Source organism: Solanum pennellii, chromosome 1 (assembly GCF_001406875.1).
Source record: "Solanum pennellii chromosome 1, SPENNV200".
Classification (NCBI taxonomy): domain Eukaryota; kingdom Viridiplantae; phylum Streptophyta; class Magnoliopsida; order Solanales; family Solanaceae; genus Solanum; species Solanum pennellii.
The window spans coordinates 433,927-457,706 of record NC_028637.1 but is presented as its reverse complement, the minus strand read 5'-3'; the positions used below and the strand labels follow the sequence as shown (position 1 = coordinate 457,706).

The 23,780-nt window shown below is 32.9% G+C and overlaps 5 protein-coding genes across 6 annotated transcripts; 3 read left to right on the top strand and 2 right to left on the bottom strand.

The window, feature by feature from the left end:
• Nucleotides 1-314: 314 nt before the first annotated feature.
• Nucleotides 315-2,354, top strand: LOC107012865 (L-ascorbate oxidase homolog). The gene has a single exon (XM_015212824.2). The coding sequence runs from the start codon at nt 466-468 to the stop codon at nt 2,137-2,139; it is 1,674 nt and encodes a 557-aa protein (XP_015068310.1). The 5' UTR covers nt 315-465; the 3' UTR covers nt 2,140-2,354.
• Nucleotides 2,355-2,789: 435 nt separating this feature from the next.
• LOC107031115 (secoisolariciresinol dehydrogenase-like) lies at nt 2,790-5,859 on the bottom strand. Its single transcript, XM_015232342.2, has 3 exons — nt 5,744-5,859; nt 5,119-5,378; nt 2,790-3,452 (listed from the first exon to the last, which is right to left on the bottom strand). Exons 1-3 carry the CDS (start codon nt 5,782-5,784, stop codon nt 2,911-2,913), a joined length of 843 nt encoding a protein of 280 aa, XP_015087828.1. The 5' UTR covers nt 5,785-5,859; the 3' UTR covers nt 2,790-2,910.
• A 2,934-nt stretch (nt 5,860-8,793) lies between these two features.
• On the top strand, nt 8,794-10,385 carry LOC107029591 (secoisolariciresinol dehydrogenase-like). The gene is made up of 2 exons (XM_015231027.2): nt 8,794-8,873; nt 9,451-10,385. The coding sequence occupies exons 1-2, from the start codon at nt 8,845-8,847 to the stop codon at nt 10,250-10,252; spliced, it is 831 nt and encodes a 276-aa protein (XP_015086513.1). The 5' UTR covers nt 8,794-8,844; the 3' UTR covers nt 10,253-10,385.
• Nucleotides 10,386-10,870: 485 nt separating this feature from the next.
• On the top strand, nt 10,871-13,812 carry LOC107005786 (IAA-amino acid hydrolase ILR1-like 3). Its single transcript, XM_015204476.2, has 5 exons — nt 10,871-11,619; nt 12,260-12,385; nt 12,475-12,789; nt 13,046-13,174; nt 13,305-13,812. Exons 1-5 carry the CDS (start codon nt 11,242-11,244, stop codon nt 13,674-13,676), a joined length of 1,320 nt encoding a protein of 439 aa, XP_015059962.1. The 5' UTR covers nt 10,871-11,241; the 3' UTR covers nt 13,677-13,812.
• A 940-nt stretch (nt 13,813-14,752) lies between these two features.
• Nucleotides 14,753-18,675, bottom strand: LOC107008453 (UPF0496 protein At3g19330-like). Of its 2 annotated transcripts, none has more exons than XM_015207500.2 (3): nt 18,383-18,675; nt 16,799-16,983; nt 14,753-16,033 (listed from the first exon to the last, which is right to left on the bottom strand). In XM_015207500.2, the coding sequence occupies exons 2-3, from the start codon at nt 16,863-16,865 to the stop codon at nt 14,970-14,972; spliced, it is 1,131 nt and encodes a 376-aa protein (XP_015062986.1). In that variant the 5' UTR covers nt 16,866-16,983; nt 18,383-18,675; the 3' UTR covers nt 14,753-14,969. The 2 variants fall into 2 exon arrangements, with proteins under 2 accessions (XP_015062986.1, XP_015062995.1); XM_015207509.2 differs by having other exon boundaries at nt 16,799-16,893.
• Between the last annotated feature and the right edge of the window lie 5,105 nt (nt 18,676-23,780).

Here is a 23,780-nt window from a genome sequence, read left to right as displayed (position 1 = left end):
TATATATCCTACATATACAAAGTATTGATTTTTTTTGGCGTAACATTAGTACCTTTGGTTCAATGAGAAAATGAGTCAAAACTCTACGAGATTGCACCACTCATTTTGCTAAGTTTTAGAGGAATATATATATATACTAATAGAAAAGAATAAATCTAACATAATTAGAATAATTAATTAAAGAAGAAGTAAACAAAAACAAGAGGGAATGCTAAAATATAGTTAAAAATATAAGGAGAGCCATACACATAATGTAGGTTGTTAATGAAACATTTAGTATAAATTCCATTAATGAGAATGTATGAAATGCAAGCTCTAGCAACTAATAAAAGGAAGAAGAAGACGAAGATATTTCCCTCTTCTTCTTTGTCAGAATTAAATAAAAATTTCCCCCCAAAAAAAATATCCATATATTTTTTTTTAAAAAAAATAAAGTGTGTTCATTGGGGAAAAAAAAAAATAAATATGGAGAGAACAAGTATCACTGTTGTGTCTTTGCTAGTTTGCCTTTCATTTGTGTTGGTTAAAGCTGAAGATCCTTACCTACGTTTTGAGTGGAATGTCACTTATGGAACTATCGCTCCGTTAGGGGTCCCACAACAAGGGATACTTATAAATGGACAACTACCGGGACCTAGGATAAATTGTACGTCGAATAACAATATAGTTGTAAATGTGTTCAATCATTTAGATGAACCGTTGTTGTTAACATGGAACGGTGTTCAACAAAGGAAGAATTCGTGGCAAGATGGTACCCCGGGTACTATGTGTCCGATAATGCCAGGTACAAACTTTACGTATAGGTTCCAGGTGAAGGATCAAATCGGTAGCTTCTTCTACTTCCCAACAACAGACTTGCATCGCGCTGCTGGTGGTTTTGGTGCTATCAATGTTCATAGTCGTGCACTTATCCCAGTACCATTTGAGAACCCTGCGGATGACTATAGTGTGTTCGTGGGTGATTGGTATAACAAGGGGTACAAGTCATTGAAGAAGATATTGGATGGGGGACGGACAATTGGAAGGCCGGATGGGATTCACATAAATGGAAAATCTGAAAAGGTTGGTGAGAAAGTTGCGGAGCCACTATACAAGATGGAGGCTGGTAAGACGTATAGGTATAGATTTTGCAATGTAGGTATGAGGACATCAGTGAATGTTAGGATCCAAGGACACCCGATGAAGTTGGTGGAAATAGAAGGATCACACACAGTGCAGAACGTATACGAGTCACTTGACCTTCATGTTGGTCAATGCCTATCGGTGTTGGTCACTGCTGATCAAGAGCCAAAGGACTATTACATGATTGTTTCGAGCAGATTCTTGAAGCAAGCTAAATTGTCCTCTGTGTCTATCATCCGATACGTAAATGGAAAGGGACCAGCATCTTCTGATCTCCCAGCACCACCACCAGAAAACACTCAAGGCATTGCCTGGTCCATGAACCAATTCCGCTCCTTCAGATGGAACCTTACTGCTAGTGCTGCCCGTCCCAACCCTCAGGGATCATACCACTATGGACAGATCAACATCACTCGCACTTTCAAGATTGTCAACTCAAGGAGTGAAGTTGATGGAAAGCTTAGATACGCGTTGAATGGTATCTCCCACACTGATTCAGAAACCCCATTCAAGCTAGCTGAATACTTTGGAGCTACCGATAAGGTCTTCAAGTATGATCTCATGGCTGACGAACCATCAACACCAGACGACAAGGTAACCATTGCCTCAAATATCAAGAATGCAACATTCCGTAACTTTGTTGAGATCATCTTTGAGAACCATGAGAAGACCATCCAAACCTATCACTTGGATGGTTATTCCTTCTTCGCTGTTGCTGTTGAGCCAGGCAAGTGGACTCCCGAGAAAAGAAAGAACTACAACTTAGTCGATGCCATCAACAGACACAGCATCCAAGTCTACCCTAACTCATGGGCTGCCGTTATGACCACACTTGACAATGCAGGACTATGGAGCTTGAGATCAGAAATGTGGGAGAGGTTCTACTTGGGACAACAACTATACTTCAGTGTTCTCTCACCAGCTCGCTCGTTGAGAGATGAGTACAACCTCCCTGACAACCACCCTCTTTGCGGTATTGTTAAGACTATGCCAATGCCTTCTCCATACAAGGCATAGATCGTCATACATTCGAGGGGGATCATAACATAAACAACAACACCATACCTTGATTTTTTCCCCTTTCTCAAATCATGTATTCTTTCCATTTACATTCTTATAATGAAAACTTAAGTCAAGGCTTTTCCCCCCTCCACATAAGTGCCAAGAAATTGTAATTCGAGATGATCGATAAATTAAAGAGCTGCATTTTATTTCTGTTGCATTACAACTTATATATGGCTCGTTTCGTAGAGTGCATAGTTTACTTCTTTCTATATTCTGCGTGCGCGCTTCTTTATATTTGTAAAAATTCTGACTCCAATACTGCAATAGTTGTGCAAGTTACTTGATATGTCTCACTCATGAACATTAACATATGTTACTTCTGTTTCCATAAATCACAGCACATCAATCACTTTCCTACATTGTCAAACTCAGATCCTTACAAAAAATATTAACTACTTTCGAAGGATCTGATGCGCACCAGTCGATATTTTTAAAGAGTCCGAACAACGTAAGTCATCATGAAAGCCTATTATAGCTAAAAAAAATTTATTTGTAGCAACAAGACCTATGCACCTTTATAATAATAACACCTTTATGTCCAAAAAAAAAGTAAAAAAAACTAAATAAATTGAAACGAAAGGATTACATGCCATGTGTCACAAAGACCTCAATTTGTTATTAAATAACAAGACAATTCAGACTCCGAACCCTGAGTGGCAAACCGAATCAAATCCTCAACATATTATTTCATTATAACAAGACAACAAATCCCAAAAATCTTGATTAAAAGCCACTAAGAATCTCTCTAATACACATTGAAAAAAGTGGATTAGTTTTGCTATAACCTCCATCAATCATTAAGTTTAATCCACTAACATACTTAGACTCATCACTTGCCAAATAAACAGCAGCAGCAGCAACATCTTCTGTTTCTAATTTTACTTCTTTCAAGTTAGATGATTTTATAACTGCTTCATCTACTTTACTTTGATCAATTCCACCAACAAAATTACTTAACATTGGTGTAGCCACAACATGTGGTGTAATGCAATTTACTCTTATACCATATTGCCCTAATTCCACACATAAATTGTTCGATAGCCCGATTACCGCGTGCTTAGAAGACGCGTATGTGTGTGGGGACATCCCGGCTACAACAGCTGTCACACTCGCCGTGAAGAGAATGACACCTTTTCTAGCCGGGATCATCACTCGAGCCGCGTGTTTGGCGCCTAGAAAGGCGCCAAACACATTTATGTCAAATACTTTTCTCAGGTTTTCGTAGTCCGTTGTAGTAATTCCTGAAGATATACTTCCTGTGATGCCTGTATTTACCAGTGACAAACTTAGCTCATGAAAATATCACATTCTTAATCTGAGTACGGAGCCTAAAGGGTACAAAATATTAACAAAAATTCCAAAACGGTATATAAAATTTTATATTAACCAAAACGGCAAAATCGCTGCATCAACAGCGATTTACTTCCCCGGAAAAAGCAAAATCGCTGCCGAGGCAGCGATTTTGCAAAATGTGAATTTTTTTTTTTTAAAAATGAAATCGCTACCTAGGCAGCGATTTTAATTTATTTTAAAAAGAAGTCGCTGCCTAGGCAGCAATTTATAAATTTTAATTTTTTTATTTAAGGAAAATCGCTGCCTAGGCAGCGATTTTCAAAAAAAGAATTTTTTTTTTTAAAATGCGGAAGTCGCTGCCCAGGCAGCGACTTTTATAAAAGAAAATTTTTGAAATGTGCAAAGTCGCTGCCTGGGCAGCGACTTGTATAATTTTTTATTTTTTTAAAAATTTTTTTCTTTAAAAAATGTGGAAACAATGTGGAAATTTAAAAAAAAAAGATTTTTTTAAAGCAACAATTTATAAGATAAAAAAAAGTTATAATATTTTTTTTTATAAAATCGCTACTTTAAATTTTATTTTTTTAAAAAAATTATTTGTGGAAAATCGCAGCGATTTACATATTTTTTTTTAAAAAAATTATAAATCGCTGCGTAGGCAGCGATTTAAAAAATTTATAAATTTATAAATTGGTTAATATTTTTGGAAAATCGCAGCGATTTTCATATTTTAAAAAAAATTATAAATTTTTTAAATCGCTGCCTACGCAGCGATTTATAATTTTTTTTAAAAAATATGTAAATCGCTCAGCGAATTTATAATTTTTTTTAAAAATATGAAAATCGCTGCGATTTTCCACAAATAATTATTTTTAAAAAATAAAATTTAAAGTAGCAATTTTATAAAAAAAATATTATAACTTTTTTTTTATCTTATAAAATTGCTGCTTTAAAAAGAATTTTTTTTAAAAAAAATTTCCACATTGTTTCCACATTTATTTTAAGAAAAAAAAATTAAAAATTTAAAATAAAAAAAATTATACAAGTCGCTGCCCGGGCAGCGACTTGCACATTTCAATTTTTTTTTTTTATAAAAGTCGCTGCCCAGGCAGCGACTTCCACATTTTTTTAAAAAAAAAATTCTTTTTTTAAAAATCGCTGCCTAGGTAGCGATTTCATTTTTTTAAAAAAAAAAATTCACATTTTGCAAAATCGCTGCCTCTGCAGCGATTTTGCTTTTTCCGGGGAAGTAAATCGCTGTTGATGCAGCGATTTTGCCGTTTTGGTTAATATAAAATTTTATATACCGTTTTGGAATTTTTATTAATATTTTGTACCCTTTAGGCTCCATACTCTTCTTAATCTTATCTCATTTATTAACTCAATCTATCCTGACAGATAAATTGAAAAAATTTCATGACAATAACTATTTTTTTGATAATTTTTTAATATGTAGCTATAATAATAAAAATTATTAATTTATTTGATGATTAAATAAATTATAAATAAATAAATAAACTAAAACTTAGTAAAAGTTAGGCTTGTTGGACTATCCATTATTTAGCCAGTCTTGGCCCATTTAGGTATCGATTCGATTCATCGTTTAAATTTAATTTAAATTTCGTTTGACATACGTACCTGCATTGTTGTACATTATGTCAATCTTTCCGTACTTTGACACTACAAAATCTATGGCCTCCTCGACTTGTTTTTCAATCGTGACATCGCAATGGACGTACGAGATGTGTTCTAGCCCGATTTCGTTGCAAAATGAACGGCCAAGATCATCTTGAACATCAAGAATTACAACTTTAGCACCATTTTTGACAAACAATTTTGCAGTAGTAGCACCAATTCCACTTGCACCTCCAGTAATAACTACTACTTTACCTTCTAGCCTGAAAAATTACAAAAAAATAGCAAAATTACATTTATAGCCTATTTGGCTAAGATTTGAAAAACTAAAAACACTTATTTTAACGAGTCGATGTGTTTTAACCAAACTTCAAAGCAAAATACTTATTACGATCTAACTTTATGGTTCGAAATTCTAGTTCATTTGAATTCTGAATTCTAAATATATAATTTATGACTATTCAATAAATTTCTTGAGATAAATATAAAATCGTAACTAATGTTACTGAATTGTAAGTAAGAGTTATTTTTAAAAAGTGAATATGTAGAATTATAAACTCAATCTTATAAATACATATAAAATTTTGCGAAAAATCGTATTCGATGAAAGTGATCACTAAATACATACCTTTTGGCTGATGTAGAGACTGAATTGCTAGTGGTGGCCATTTTTTAAAGACAAAATTCAAGAAAATAATAATTTCACAAAGTATTTTTTTTAAATCTCTTAGATGTGTTAAAGAGTTTTAATGTCTTAGTCCCAATTTTGTTTAGCTTTATATATATAGTGTAAGAGTATACTATTTAATAGAATGAAAAAAAAAATACTAAATATTAAAAAAGTAATACAAAAAATATTTGAAAATAAGTTTGATTAAAGAGTGTGTAGGAGTTATTATTTGACTACTTGAAACTCTAAATTGGTCTTTCTTGGCAGCTAATTGTATTTTTTTAATCATTTTCTAGTGGCACAAATCCTTAAAAAGGATAAATATTATTTTAGTATATAGAAAAAAATGTAGCACATCACCAGCAAGGTCAAAATAGGCACCTATTTCAAAATTAATAAAGTATTGTGGCTTTGATTGATTATTATTGACTCTCAATGAAACAATCTTTTTGAGTCGAAAAGATTATTTTCGAAAGACTTTTTAAAAACATATAAGTGATGAAGTATTTTTTTTTCTCTTCCTTTCTTTTTTATTTGTTTCAAAAAATTTAAAAAAAAAAACTATCAAAATCTTTCTAAATTTATGAAATTTTACGAAATGAATAAATTATAATCTTAAACGACATATCGAAAGACATATTTTCACTTTTAATACTTCATAGTCCATTACCCCATCAGTTTAGCTGAATTTCTAACCCCTTGGGTGAATAACAATCATTTTTCTTAATTATCTCTAAAATTTCTTTTAATAACAATATATTCAGACTATATCTTAGACCTATTATCTATGTTCAATTTTATCTTCACACCTTCAATTTTCATAACACTGAATTTAATTATAGTACAGCTAAATATTAAATATTAAACATTTGATAATATTTTACTATATCTTGAATATAGATCATTTAAAATCTATACACTTTGGCCCATACTCAAAATTCAATGATGTGTGGTAGTTGGTACAACATAAATGGAAAATTTAGAAGAAAATAGGACCATATTGTAATTAGGTTAGCCTAACAACTTTCTAGTTTCTATATATAGCTTAGAATTTGGGCGATAAAATTAGTTCATAAAAGTAAAATGCGTCCAATTTAATCTATTATTCTTTCATTTACCGGTTTAATCTATTTTGACTCATTCGACTTATCATAAAAAGTGATTTGATATGTAATCTAAATTGATCCACTAGAAAATTGTGAAAGTTTTTCAAAAAGGCATTCACAAAATGATCCAACTCAGTATATTTTTATTAGGTAGTTAAAAATTATATTTTTAAAAATGGTATGAATTGAGTGAATTAGATTACGGTCTATTATATATATATATATATATATATATATAGATATATATTACAAATTTAATATAACTCATGTATAAGCAATAGTGAACAATGTAATTTCTCTTGGGAATTGGCAAGATTCACAAACAAATGGATCAAAAGTGCATATTTCTAAGTAATGAAAAGTTAAATATATTTAATTAAAATATTATAAGGACTAAAAGTTAAATTAAATTATCACAAATCGAGGGATCGAAATGCTATTAATTAAAAAAGATTTAAATTGATCACATGAAGCTATATATTTTTTATAAGAACATAATTAACTAGATGGTTAATTGATCAGTAAATACTTATTTACATCGAGAGTTGAACAAATTTACGTACTTTCCTTTATATAAATAGTAAAATCAAGTGATAGCGTAGTTTATCCCGATATCTTTCCCTCAAGAGAAAACATTTCGTTTTAATCAAGCTTATTGTTAGTCAATTCATCAATTAGAATTAAGCTTCTATCGCAATTGCTCGTTATTCCTACATTTAATTAATCAAGACAAAATGGTAAAGAATTATATACCATTTTAACACTAAATTGATGTGGTAACATCACTATGTTATTTTTCTTTTTCATTTGTACATCTTTAACTTACTCATAATTTCATAATCTTATTTTTTGTCTTTACCTTGGTATTATTCTATTTTGATTATTCTACCTTTTTTTTTTATTTCTCTAAAAAAAAAAATATTGTTAACAGATTTAGACAATTCTTTTTTTTATTAGGGAAAATGCAGAAGTACCCCCTCAATCTATGCCCGAAATTTCAGAGACACACTTATACTATACTAAGGTCCTATTACCCCCCTGAACTTATTTTATAAGTATTTTTCTATCCTTTTTCGGCCTACGTGGCACTAGCTTGAAAGAAAAAGTCAACCAGCGTTGGACCCACAAGATAGTGCCACGTAGGCCGAAGAGGTGTAGAAAATTATTAATAAAATAAGTTCAGGGAGGTAATAGGACCTTAGTATAGTATAAGTGTGTCTCTGAGATTTCGGACATAGGTTGAGGGGATACTTGTGCATTATTCCTTTTTATTACGATTATTATAATATTGTGTCAAGTGTCATGTACTAGTTTTTGGACCACAATTAATTTGAAACCTCTCATTAATTACTCAATTATGAATAATAAACAAATAATGACTATTGCATATCTCATTGTGTAAAAACAAGAAAATGTTGGGAAAACTGCCTACAATGATCCACCTATAGCTCTCCAAGATCTAATATATTAAAGGATTTAGATTTAATTAACTTATTTACTGCGAAGTCTAATTTGGATATGAACAAGTATATATTTAAGTTTGTATAAAATAAAATAAATAGATTGTTCTATATGGAGTAGGACGTCACGTAGGACGAAGATGTATATTCAATTTCATATAAATTTCAAGTGTCTACTTGTACAAACTCAAAGTTAAATCACATGCATAGATGATACCAATTGATGTCAAGTGAAACGGGACTGTTGAGAATATCATTAACTGATTTTAAAGTGTGTTCTCTAACAGTTTAACCTTTTAGATGAAAAGGTTACACACTTCAACATGGTATCGAAAGTAGACAAAAGTGTTGAGGTCGAATCTTAAATGATTTTATAGTGCTGCACAAAAGATGAGATCCATAACTTTGAGGTGTAGGGGTACACCCATAAATACAATCAACTAACAAATATTTTTTCATCTTCCTCATTTTTCAAACACTTAAGGTGAATTCAATGGCCTCCATCTCCTCCATTGCTAAAAGGTATATATATACCTTTATGTTGTTATGTTTTCCTTAATGTTGAGCTCATATATATTGTCCCTTTCTAATTGTTCAATTTGTATATCGTGATGATATTAGGGAGTTCATTCTAAACCTTTATTGTATGTACACTTCTTAATTTTTCTTTTACGTATGTTATTTTTTCTATTAAAATTGATGTGACGATATATATCTGTTTGATTTAAGAAAGAAAAGAAAGGTTTCTTTTTTAATGTTGTCTAAAATTAGTAATAGACATGGGGAGTTGGGGGTGGGGATGAAAAAATAAAAGTAATCGAAGCTTCTTTCAAGAAGTTTTCATTTCTCCAAGAACTTCAGGGACACTATCAATATCTGAGTGAGGAGTCGTAATTGATTGGAAAGTGGCTTTCTTCACTTTAGGAGTCACCACAATCTATTTTGATAATCCAAACCAAGATAGATATATCCTGACCAAATAATCACTATCGCATAATTTGAGGCACAAAGAATATATAATTCTAAGTAGAAAGCAACATAATTCTCCTATATACATTTGCCAATTGTTATTATTGCTTTAATTGTTCGATTGTGTCAGGCTAGAGGGCAAAGTAGCAATCATAACAGGTGGTGCTAGTGGAATTGGTGAAGCTACAACAAGACTTTTCATCAAACATGGTGCAAAAGTTGTGATTGCGGATGTCCAAGACGATCGTGGCCAATCCATCATCGAAGAAATAGGCGAAAATAGAGATGTCTCTTACGTACATTGTGATGTGAAAGTAGAAAACGATGTCAAGAATGTAGTGGACATGGCAATTTCCAAGTACGGCAAGCTTGACATAATGTTCAGTAACGCTGGAATTCCAGGACAACCTGATACCACCATCCTAAAATCAGACTACGAAAATTACAAAAATGTATTCGACGTGAACGTCTTCGGGGCGTTCATGTGCGCGAAACACGCGGCTCGTGTGATGATTCCACCCAAAAAAGGAAGCATTATTTTCACTTCAAGCATCGCCTCGGTGACCTCTGGTGACGTGGCACACGCGTATTTGGCATCGAAACACGCGATAGTAGGGCTAGCAAAAAATTTAGGTGTTGAGTTGGGACAACATGGAATTAGGGTTAATTGTGTTTCTCCATTTGGTGTGGCAACTCCAATGTTGATGAATGGTCTTGGAATTCATGACAAACAAAAGGTTGAGGGATTTGTATCTCAAATTTCAAACTTGAAAGGGACAATCTTGGAGGGTGAGGATGTTGCACAAGCAGCATTGTACCTTGCTAGTGATGAATCAAAGTATATAAGTGGGATGAATATTGTGATTGATGGTGGATATAGTACCACAAATGTTGCTCTCAAACAAGGCATTAGGAAAATTTCTAGTCTTTAATGAGTAATTTTCTTTATCCTTTGGAAAAATAAAATTTGTCCATTTACCAAACGATGGAAATATTTAAAAATTAAATTGTTCCTCGACTATGAACGACAGATATATTTAAATGTAATCAAAGTGTTTGACAAATTTAAACCTACCAAAAATATTTCTATTATTGAAAGTATCACAACGACTACACTATGCATTAAGTGTCTTCTTATTCAGATCCAATATTAAGAAAATTAAATAATTGTGAAGTAAATCCAAATTAACAAGCATGTTTATATGCATATTAAGTCAAATAATTGACATTATATATGAAACTCTAGAAAAAAAATTGAACCTACCAAAGATGTCTTGAAATGATACATAAATATATCTTTTAATTTGATTTTACCTGATAATTTATATTCTTCAATATTGAACCTCACAAATAAACACTTAAATTCATACAAAACTAAATAAATAGACATATACATCGTACGTAACTTAATACAAATCAATTCAAGTATATCTCACGAGAATTATCATATAAAGAGCACATAAATAGCCAAACTATGAGTTGAGGAAAACACAAGAAGTGTTGTTTTAATATACTCCCTCTATTCCTTCTTAATTATCATATTGTTTTTTCGAGAGTCAATTTTAAAGTTCAACTTTTGAAAAAACTTCAATATTAAGAAGTGAAAAATGATAAATATATTTTCGAACTATCGTAAATGGTATGCAAATATCCTTCGTTATACTTCAGGGATATTGGTGTCTCTGTCGTCAAAAAACTAGAGCGTATATTGATATATACGCTCTAGTTTTTTGACGACAGAGACACCAATATCCCTGAAGTATAACGAAGGATATTTGCATACCATTTACGATAATTCGAGAATATATTTATCATTTTTCTCTATTAAAAGTCAAAGTTCGTATAGTTAGACTCGATCTCGAAGGAAGAGTACTAAAAAGGATTCTATAGAGTATACTCCTCACATTTTGATTTTCCATTAATGGGTTCTTTAAGCACAAACTTGTTCTTCTTCCTCTGCATATTCTTACTGGTATTAACAAGTTTTCCGTACAATTCATGGTCTGTAGAAGAGACCCTTTTGAGATCTGAAACTGAGTTGTTAGCTCATGAACTTTTTGAATCGGCGAAGCAGCCGGAGTTTTTCAATTGGTTAAAAAGGGTTCGAAGGAGAATCCATGAATACCCAGAATTAGCTTTTGAAGAATACAAAACCAGTCAATTGATTCGAGATGAACTGGATTTGATGGGGATTGAGTATGTATCGCCGGTAGCAAAAACGGGTCTGGTTGGAATTGTCGGGTCGGGTCATCAACCATCGTTTGGTTTGAGAGCTGACATGGATGCTCTCCCTATGCAGGTATTATCCAAGTTTGAATTTTTTGCTAAATTTTGTTCTTTTGGTGAATTGTGTTTTCTGATTGGCTAGCTGAGGTTCGTTTAGTTTGTTGGATAAGGATAATAATTTCGGGATAAATTTTGGGAATTGGGATTAACTTTAGGGATATCTCATGTTTGGTTTGAAGTACTAGCTGATGGTAGGATTACATAAACTGTGGCATAATACATAAACGTGTGCTTTAACTTTGACCTCATCTAGTATCTACGCCCTTTAATTTTATCTATGCAAATGTTGGCGCTCAAACTTGTATAGAGTTGAACAAGTTGACACACACGTCCGACTTGACACTCTACGTGGCAATTTGTGTGCTACGCAAGATCTGTTGTGGCACACGTGTCTACTTGTGCGCATCCAGTGTCGAAGGGTGTTGATGCTAGATGAGGCTAAGTTAAAAGGCATATTTATGTATTATATTATAAAATTTGTGAGTGTCAAAATATGCATCTGGTGTGTTCTTAACCTTTAATTGGAGAAGGAAAAAGAGAGATCATCATAAGCATTCTCATAGTCTCATTTCTATCATTTTTTTTTCTCAATCTGCTACTTGAAAGAAGCTTTTTGATGAGTGAAGTAAATGAATCAAAGCATTAATTTGAAGGAATTGGTAGATTCAGAGTACAAAAGCAAGATCAATGGCAAAATGCATGCCTGCGGCCATGACGCTCATGTCACCATGTTGCTTGGAGCGGCTAGATTGCTTCAAAATAGAAGGGACAAGTTGAAGGTAGGAAAACTCGTTATTGTTTTTGCTTTTGATATGAACTTACCGTGTTTGGTCTTCGTCTATGGGTAATGTTGTGGTCTGAACTGTAGGGCACAGTTAAGCTAGTCTTCCAGCCTGCGGAAGAAGGCTATGCTGGAGCCTCGTATATGATAGAAGAAGGAGCATTAGATGGGGTTAAAGCAATATTTGGTATGCATGTCTGGCCATTTACGCCCACTGGTATTATTGGTTCAAGACCTGGTCCTATTATGGCTGGTGCAGGAAGGTTTACAGCAATAATACAAGGGAAAGGTGGACATGCAGCAACACCACATAGAACTAAGGATCCTATTCTTGCTGTTTCTATGACAGTTCTTGCACTCCAGCAACTTGTTTCTCGAGAAACTAATCCTCTCGAGTCTAGGGTATGTCTCGTTCTGAGTCCAAACAAGTTTAAACAATGATTTTTACTTCTTTAGGTCACAGCTCCATCCGTGGAAGTAGACACTTTGCATTATGGTAGGTTGTCTACAACACTACATAACATCCAGCTGTTCCCTGAACTATGTTAACACGGGATGCTTTGTGTACCTGGCTGTCCTTTTCTTACTCCTTTCAGAATCCTAGATTCTATGAAGTAGTATCTAAATTTTGTTTCTACTTATGCGCGATTACATGCAGGTTGTCTCTGTTGCATTTGTAGATGGTGGTGAGGCTGGAAATGTAATCCCTGAAAGTGTGAAGTTTGGTGGAACATTCCGGTTCTTGACGTTTGAGGGTCATTCCTATCTTAAGCAAAGGATCAAAGAGGTACGTACTAGACTTTCACAGCTGCTGCTAATAGCCTGTCTGACCAAGCTTTTGGAAGCCAAAAGTACTGCTTACTCATAATAAGCATTGGTTTAAGATGATTAACACTGAAAATACTTCCTACTCATAGATCATCGAGACACAAGCAAGCGTACATCAGTGTTCAGCCACAGTTGATTTTGCAGAGGACTTAATGAGGCCATATCCACCTACTGTAAACGACCCCACGATGTACAAGCATGCTAAGGAAGTTGGAGAAGTCATGCTCGGTGAGGAAAACGTGCAGTATGGCGCAATTACAATGGGTGCAGAGGACTTTAGTTTCTATTCCCAGAAGATACCTGCTGCATTTGTTATCATCGGAGCACAAAATAAAACGGCCATCGCTACTGGTGTTAAAGGTTTACACTCCCCTTACTTCACACTTGATGAAGATGTTCTTCCAATAGGTGCAGCTCTCCATGCTGCTGTTGCCATTTCTTATCTTGATACACATGTTTAGACACAGTAGAATTATACATTTTTGGAGATTGAAGAATCATCCCATTTGTAAATGAAAAATATTTTGATTTTAATGAACAAAAAGTACTTGTGGAGCCACTTCTGGGCTAACCACATCCTTCGATTCTCCGCTTAAATTCTAAACTTAGTTCCCTTGACGGAAGGCTTGAACTTGTGACCTACAACAAGTCCATTGACTTTCTATAAACAAATGGACCGCAATACTTGTCAGTTTATAAAACTTATGCATAAATCACCATATTTTGCCTATTATACTCTTGAAAGATTAGTTAAAAAATCTTGAAAATGTATTCATCATGTATTATAAAATTGACTTAAGATAACATTAAATAAAGATAGAAGGATAAAACTAAATCATTTCTTAATACAAGTGCAAAGTAAAAAAGTGATATATAAAAGGGAAAATTACGCAACAAAGCAAACTTATACTATTTAGTTACTCATTATAACTATAGTTTGCTATCATTACCATTCGCGGCTAACATTATACATTAATTATGTGGGCTGACTTCGAATTTGTATACTTAGTCATGTTTGTATATGTATAATTCGCCAGAATATACAAATACATATGTATAATATACAATTATTTAACCTATATACATATACAGTTCACCTCTCTCCCACTCTCTGCCCTCTCTCGCTCGCCTCTCTCCTCCCTCCTCCCTCTCCCAATCTCGCTTGCCCTATATACAAATGTATATGTATAATATACAATTATATACATATACAATTCACCTCTCTCCACTCGCTGCCCTCACTCTCTCCTGTCTCCTCCCTCTCTCGATCTCGCTCGCCTCTTTCATCCTTCTCCCAGTCTCTCTTGCCATATATACAAATACATATGTATAATATACAATTATCTAACCAATATACATATATGATTTACCTTTCTCCCACTCTTTCCCACCCTCTCTCGCCTCTCTCCTCTCTCTCCTAGTCTCGCTCGTCTCTCTCCTCCATATAACATCTAGCTACAAATTGTAATTATCAAACTATAGCTATGGAGAGTAATTAATTATTTTTAATTGGCTATATATGAAAGAATCCATAAAATGGGACGGAAGGAGTAGTTGTCATTGATGTTTTCGACAAAATGAGCTTCAAGAGTCAATATATCACATTTTGGTTTGCCATTGATGGGTTCATTTAGCACAGATAAAAATTCAAAAAAGCAAGTTAAATATGCCAGAAAAATTAGATATCTAGAGGAGAAAACAAAAAAAGGTGCCTAAAACAAATGAAGGATTCTTGCAGTATCATACAAGTATAATTACCCAGGATCCTGATTTTGCTGAAGGAGATAGTTGAGAAGATGGCCTCTGGCCTTATTTATTGCAGCAAAACATAGGCACAAATGCTCCTCAAGTCCCAGAAGCTCTTCCAAAAAATTGCTATGTTTCCTGTGAAGTTGCTTCACTACCTCCTGGATAGGGTATCGGTCTTTTCCTCTCTCTAGTGCAAAGCGAACAAGACGCTTGTAGAACTCCACTGCATCATATAATCGGCCCACCAAACAATTTACTGTTTCTAAGTGATTGTGGAGGAAAAAGATACCCTTTGTTGCAACATCCAGTTGCGCCAGATGGACCAGTTCTTTTTTTGCCATTTTTGAAGGGATGCAAGCAGTGCACGCCGGGGCTGCTACAAGGGCGACAAAAGCATGAGAAGCTATAACTACAGCTGTTATGACCACTCCAATAGTAGCTGCAACTAAACATACGACTGAGCCTTTGGTAGCATGACGGAGAAGTTGGACCTTTGAACGTGACTTTTGTAAAAGCAGGTCAAGCTCACGCTTTAGCTCTAAGTAACAATGACGCATATCATTGAAGTTATGGGTGTCATGTATAGGAAAGGGATTGCTGAGACTGTCAAATTGGAGGAAGATGTCAAATGCCCAATTGCATTGAGCTTGCGAAAGGGAATGTCCAGTAGACTCCATTTCCTGGGGAAGGACATCGAGCAGCCTACAAATGGGAGCATACAAACGTCGAGCTTGGTTTACACTTTGAGAGAAACTGATACAGAGACGAGCGGTTTGCTCACTGTCATCCAAGTACTTAGCGATAAGTAGGTTTAGGGCTTCTGGTTTTATATGCAAAAGTGCCTCTTGAACACACTCATGATTTGGTTTAAGGATATCTTCTAGTTGCAGCGGCTCCTCCTGGAACTCAACTTGTGCTACCTCCACACTAAGGTCAGAAGGGACCTCATGGTGGACCTTGGACCATATCTCGCCGTAAGAAGAAGTTTTCACTGCAAGGGTATATGCTCGTGATAGGTTAACGGTAGGTGAAGGTTGGGAACTTGCTGTGTTATCATCAGCTACGCCACCTGCAGTTTATTCACATACATTTGAAGCGATCAGAATTTCCACAAGCGGATTCCAAAACTGCTTGAGTTCCACTCAAGCCACTTGATTTTGATTTTGTGCTAATTGAACCATCCGAAATTTAGAATATGAAGCAAAATAAACTGTCAACAAACAAAGAAGAGAAAAATTGTATGTCATCCACCTAATTTCTAGGAAGCACAGGTCTGTCGTGCGTTTAGTCAGAAAAAAGATACTTCTTGGGTTCCTGTTCCTCTCCCCAACCCTTAACACCTTGGTACCCCTTAAGAAAGCAAGGGAACTTGCACCGCCAAGAGTTGCCGACAGCTATCAGCTCCGGCAAAAATCAAGCAAACAATTAAGTGAGCGTAGAAGCCCTTATTTTTCCCATAGTTATACAAACTGGGAAAAATTGTCATAATACAAGCATCAGATCTTATTTTCAGACGCAAACTTGAAGAAAATAATCATCTGACAGGATTCTAGCTTTCTTTTATTTTTTGATAAATTAAAATTTCACTAATACCACATCACAGCGGTGTTACAAACTTCCTCCACCGTTTCGATCGACACAAAATTTTTCACAGAATGTGACTTTTATTCATTTTATAAACTTCAATGCTTCAAACAGTTCAAGCAACATAATTTTATTTAAGGGTCCAAACAAGGACCTGCCTAAAATGACTTATAAGAGAAAAGAAATAACCTGGCCAAGGTGTAATTGGCCCCTTTTTGTACTTCCACTGCATCTAAATTCATAAACATACCTTCCAAAGATGGAGATGAGCAGTTAGTTGTTGCTGTTAATGATAGCTGCCGCAGACAATGCAGCATTTGCTTCCAAAATATAGTACTGGATACACTGCATAAACATGAACCATTTGCTGATGAAACGTAGAAAGTTCAATTGAAGAGCCAAAATGCAAGCATAATCTCCAAGAGCAAGAGCAAGCTATACCAATTAAACAAAAAGGTCGAAATAAGTATTGAATGACGGAAATAGTCTAACGAAACCAAGTACTCAGTAACGGAAAAGTTCATCATGAAAGTAGATGAATGTAAAGGAACCTTGATAAACTTTATAAAGAAGATTTGCTTAGCTAGCAACTGCAAGTGAAGTATATATTCATGATTTTTCCCCCATGGCATAAGCATTAATGACATAATGGTATGACAAAAAGAACATGTTCACACTCCCACAACAACATAATTTCTGTCAACGAGCCTTAGACAAACAAACAAGTCCAGCTGGCTACTCAGCCTTGAATTATAGCAAAAATTAGTTGATAAAATAATTGGATACTGTAGTTAGAGTTTCTGTTTTATAAACAAGGACTGGGCTCAACTACTGGTCTAAGTCTGCAAATATACATAAATAAGTAAAGCTGATTATAGATTGTGCAAAATCACTTAATGTCATGTTATCTTATCAAGATACTTATAACTTCTTTCGTCTTGTGCTTGATCTGGTAGACACTAAGCACTAAACTAGTAATCAGAGATATACCACCAAGCACCGCTTACTGATAAAAGGGACGATGGCAGAGTTACTCAAGAAGCCCAATCTTGAGCATATACATTATAGTTTCTACTCAGCCAAGGAAATGGAGAAATCCATCGTAGCTTCTCAAGATTTGCAATTTAGACATCTTAGTCAATTTCATGAACGAGTACATTGGCTAACTTGCGGTTCATCCTCAACTAGCAGTAAACAAACATTCTTTCTCACCCCTCCTCCTTGGTTAAGGTAACCTTCCACACCCTACCCTAATTAGAAATCTTAGTCAATTTCATGAACGAGTACATTGGCTAACTTGTGGTTCATCCTCAACTAGCAGCAAACAAACATTCTTTCTCACCCTCCTCCTTGGTTACCCTTCCCCTCCCTCCCCCCCCCCCAATTACTTGTTCAGCAAATCATTGAAGCAACTCACAGGCACCAATCAGTTCCTCCTAGCTCAACATTAATGTAGACACTGTAACAATGAGCTTTACTACACTTTGCAACAAATTTCTAGTAATTACTAACATACCAACACATTCCCAATGATTCACATAATACCATTCCCCACTCAAAAATTGAAAATATACCAAATGAATAGACAAAAAGCTCTAATCTTGCTCACACTGAATCAAATACACCCCCCTCTAATGAAACTCTTACCCCAAAAAAAAAAGATTTTTACAAACACCCAAAACCCCAAATGGCTCAAGGATTCCTTCTCAGTGTAATACTATGACAAAACATAGGGCAAGAATAAATATTTACCAAAAACTTGACAAAAAGCTCAAACTTGCTCACACTGAATCACACACAAACAAAACATTAAAGGCAAAGAACAAATAATTACCAAAAAATCTGAGAAAAAGCTCAAATTTGCACACACTAAATCAAACTCTTTACAAGTAGTAAACAGTGAAGTTGATTTTAATCTTGTACAAGCTGTTTGAGTCGAGCTTTGATGTAATCTTTTCGGGCCTTAGCTCGAGCTTGTTGAGGGGCAATGTTGGAAAAGGAAAGATATGCACCGGCGGCGATGAGAGTAACGCCGGCGACGACGCCGGAGAGAGTGAATTTGAGTTGCTTAGAGGTCGGTGGAAAGGACCAAAACACCATTTCTTTTGGGTGTGTATATATTAAACAAGGAGTACTAAAAAACACATTTTAGTGTTGACTTATGTGAAATTTTGACTCTTGCTAGAAAAGAAACATAAATTTAAAAAATGAAAAAAATGTTATGCGGAATTCGAGATAATACGAGAAAATATAAACGCTAAAAACAAGACAACAGATTTACGTGGTTCACCAATAAATTGGCTACGTCCACGGGAAGAGGGAGAGCAGTTTTATTAAGGAGAGGCAAGAACAGAATTTCAGAATAGGGTTTGCCATAGCGTCTATATATAGTGCTAAGCTATGCCCTAACAGGCTTGGGCCCAACATACAGAATTGACAGATAATTAAGGGCCCAATACAACAACATTGTATACCGTCGGGCCGGGGGCGTCTCCGCCCCCCCGGACCCCCAGGCCAGGGGGCGCGTCGCCCCCCTGGACCCCCCGACTCGCTGACCGGGCAGCGAGACCCCCGTCCTTTCTGTTTGTAACGGGTCCAATTCAAGGCATTCAACAAAAAAAAGTCTCACTAATTAAATTATTATAAACTTTTTCGAAATAGTTATATTTTATTTATTGGGACAAATATTATTTGCTACCAGATACAATGAAACAAGGGAAAGAGGCGAGCGAGAACAGGAGAGAGCGAGCGAGAATAGGAGGGAAGCGAGCGAGATTTGTATATGTGTTCTTGATGCATGTGAATTACACTAAATATACATTTGATACATGTATCTGGTATGATTCATGTGTATTTGGGATACCATTTATGTGAGCGAGATGGGAGAGTGGTGAACGAGATGGGAGAGAGGCGAGCGAGATTTATATATGTGTCACAGTTAAATGCGAATCCATTTGGATACAGTTTATCAAGAATAATTTACACCTAATATCTCGAGACGTGTATTGAATGTATATAGATGCACCAAAATATGGTAAGATTCATAATATTACAAATTAACGTGTATTTAAATAATTAACTTTTAAACTAATGAGATATATGTAAGTTTAACTTTTATCTATCTTGCTTTTTCTTTTATTCAGTTTTTTTAAAAAAACAAAAGAAACGTCTCTTTACTTTTCAACAAATGTGAGAAAATCGCCCAATTCAAGTTGAGTGACTCCTAAATGCTAAAAAATGACATGGATCATGGTGAGGCTATACATATTGTTCCCTTGGGTCATTTTGGAGAGTTTCGTGAAGATTTTGAAAAAGAAATTGTGAAAATCATATCTCTAACATTTCATTGACTAACACTCAACAAAATGAGAAAATCGATTAATTCTTGTTGAGTGGCACCTAATATGCTAAAAAAGTAGCATAGAATAGGGTTATACTATAGGTTTTGTTTCTCAAGTTCAAAATTTCGATATCCATATCACCAAAAGTTCATATATTAACACACATGAAAAATTAAAAAAATCACTTAATTTATGTTAAATGACCCCTAAATATTATAAAAGTATTGTGAATCACTATGCACTTTATATATTATTCCTCAGTTCATTATGCAAGGTCTTATAATTTTTTTTAAAAAAAGAATAAACAAAATCAATATCACCAAAAAACTTCATCTACTCGTTAGCATACAAAAAAATTTAAGACATTCATAATCAAGCATAATGAAAATCATAACAACACACAAAACTTAGAAGTAAATTACATTGATACTCAAGATGGGTCCAATAGGATTACACAACTTGGCAAATCTTTGGTAATTAACTCCATAGGGTAAAAATTATTTATATTTGGACTCATTTCGACAGTTCTAAATGAAATCATGCATATAAATAAACATGAATATTTCGATAAAGAAGTTAGAGTTATGCATATTTGGAGGTGCAAATTGAAAATTATTTTTGGTAATGTGTTGTCAAGAGCAATTAAGAAAGGCAGAATAGCTAAAGACTACAAAACAATAAGATCATCATAATTTTTCATATGAATTTAAATTAATCAAATCTTTAGATATATAACTTTAAATAAAAAGTAAAAAAGAGATATTTTTTATTATAGAGGAAAATGCACAAGTACCTCCCTAGACTATAATCGAAATCTTAGAGACATATCTTAACTAAACTAAGGTTCTATTTCCTCTTGAACTTATTTTTTTTGTAATTTTACATATTTTTTGTCTTACATGGCACACTCCGTGACTCTATGCAATTGAGGCGCGTGAAAGATATTTGGATGTCACGTAAGCCAAAAAGGTGCACAAAATTACATAAAAAATAAGTTCAGTGAGGTAATAAGACCTTAGTTTAGTTAATGTGTGTTTTTAGGATTTCAGTCATAGTCTAAGGGGTACTTGTGCATTTCCCTTTATTATATCATCAAAGGTTATGATAGAATATACTTCAAAACTATGCGAAATAGATCACGTATACCCTCCATTATATTTTGGAATAAAAAAATACCTTTGATGTTATCTCTAGAGACCACAAATATCTTTAAAAGTTAACTATCCAAGTTTTTAATAACGTAGGACTAATCCCTCCGCCTAAACATTGTCAACTACGATTCACTATAAAAGAATTAGACCTTTTTAGCGACAATAAAAATTGCTACAAATCCTAAAGTATTGCCACTAAAGAAGTAGATCTTTAGTGGCCACAAAAGTCACTACAAAATCCTAAAATAGTACAATAAATTTATCCAAAGATTAAATAAGACTCTCCAACGCATATCTAAATTAATTAAGCTAGCCTAAGCGAATATGACACTTTGAATAGAATATTAAAAAAATGATTCATGCAACTAATGTATATCATCAAAATTTGTGGTTGGTATGGAAGAAAAATATCTATATATCTCAAATTAAATTAATTTAAAGTCATAAAACAAATATTAAACTTCGGATAAAAATAATAATATTAAAGGCAGCTAGTGTATCTTTATTCATTATAAGAGATCTGTGGTGGATGAGAGATATTTTCATAGTGGTTGACTCGTTATTATTTCGTTCATTTCAATTTATTTATTATATTTGACTTCATATAAAATTTAAGAAAATTTTAACAAAAAATATTAAAATATATCAAAATATTTTTTAATTTTATTATCTTAAATATATCATATAAAATTAGGAAATTACTAAAAATAAAATAAAATATTCTTTAAAATAGATAAAAATTAAATATGACAAGTACTATGTTGTTTTAAACTTATTAGCTGTATGATTCATTGATTCTAATGTCTTTTTTCTCTACTAGCCGCCTTGCCCCACAACACTAAATTCATATAACCTACTAGAAATTGTAGTATTAGAATTAGTTGATAATTTTTGTTTGTAATTTTATTTAGAATTTTAGTTAATATATGTTTCAAAAAATACAATTACCTACGTGATATGATTCTTCAATTAATAACTTCCATTGAAAATATAATCAGATATATTTAAAGATGTTATCTCCGATTATATATTTCAGTATGATATCAGAATAAATAAAAGTGTAAAAGTCACAAGTATAAATTTCACCACTAACTATTCTTTAACTTGAAAATATTACACATACTTATTTATAAATAAAATAAAATAAATCGAACCAGTCTATAAGATAACATAATTTTACTCATATAAAATAAAGTATTATTAAATTAAATAAAAGTTTTTGCAACCTTATCCACATTCTCAACCTGCAATTCAGCAGCCATGGACCAATGATTTAATATGATTTTTCGTTTGTCATATTTTTTGAGAATTAAGTTATTATTTTTAGAAATTAATTTAATATTAAACGATTGCAAAATAGTTAAAAAAAAATTAAAAAGTTCAATTTGATATAGTTTAATTATCAGAAAGTGAAATATAATTAAAAGAAATTTGCAACATAAAAAGTAATTAGTTAAAATCGTTGACTCCTAATGTTCTAATTAATATCTATTTTTTAAAATTATTGTATTGTTACTTGTTCAGAAAAGTTTATTTAAATTCAAATTCGTATAAACATATAAGACAATTTTTTTAAAAATTATATTATAAGGATAAGAAAACCAACATTAATTAGTGATGTGAAAAATAATTAATCCATCATATATTTCATTTGATTTTGCGCTTTAAAAATATGTTTGATAATAAATTATGTGTTATTTAAAAAAAAATTGTCATGTCAAACTCTATTTTCAACAAATGAGATTAAGTCCTCACACTAAATTTAAATGCTAATTCAAATCAAATAAAACTTAAATATCAACGAATTTTTCTATTAAAATTGAACTTATAAAGTACCTAGTAGAAAAATCATTGGCTTGACTATATTATTTTGTGCCAAGTCCATTGTATTTAGAAAATATTTATGTGGTCATTAAAAAAATGATTGTCTCTCTCAATTTTTATTAATTTACCCAAAAAATTTCTTTTTTTAGATTTTTATTTAGATATGTATTTTGTTTTTATTTTTAAAAGCTATGTGAATATAGTTTTCACAAAATTTAAAAGCTAGTAGTTTGGAGGCAAATTCTTATGATTTTAGATTATATTTTTACAATTGTATATGTTGAATTTATTAATTGAACATTTGTTATATTAATTAAATATCAAATCGTCTAATGTCAAAAATTATGAAGTTATTCACCTAACGATTGTCAAAGCTAATAGAATCCTTCAATTAGAAAACTATAGTAATTCTTTATAAATTACACTTTGACAGAAAATATAGTTAATTCTTTATAAAATATAGTTTGAGATAAAGAATATACTCCATCCTTTTAATTTATGTGACATATTTTTATCGATCACAAAATTTCAGAAATAAAAAGAGATTGTTTTAAATATTTTAAATATAAAATTATGTAATTCTTTCTGCTCAGACCTTAGTAATTAGGCAAAGTGACAAGACTTTGAAGCAAGGTTCGGTATATTAAAAATTATTAATATCAAACAAGATCGAGAGTAATTATTAATTTCGAAAAACATGTATTACATAAGAATTAAACAGTTTCTTATCGTTATCTTTTTAATATTTTTGAGATATTTTGTTTCATTAATTATCTATATTGACTTGTCGTACTCTTTATACAATATTGAATTAGGTAGATTTTATTTCAAAAAAAATTAAAGAATCTATGTATGAATTTTTAATCAAATTTAAATATTTTAAAACTTAAGCTCATACTCCTAACTCAACAATAAT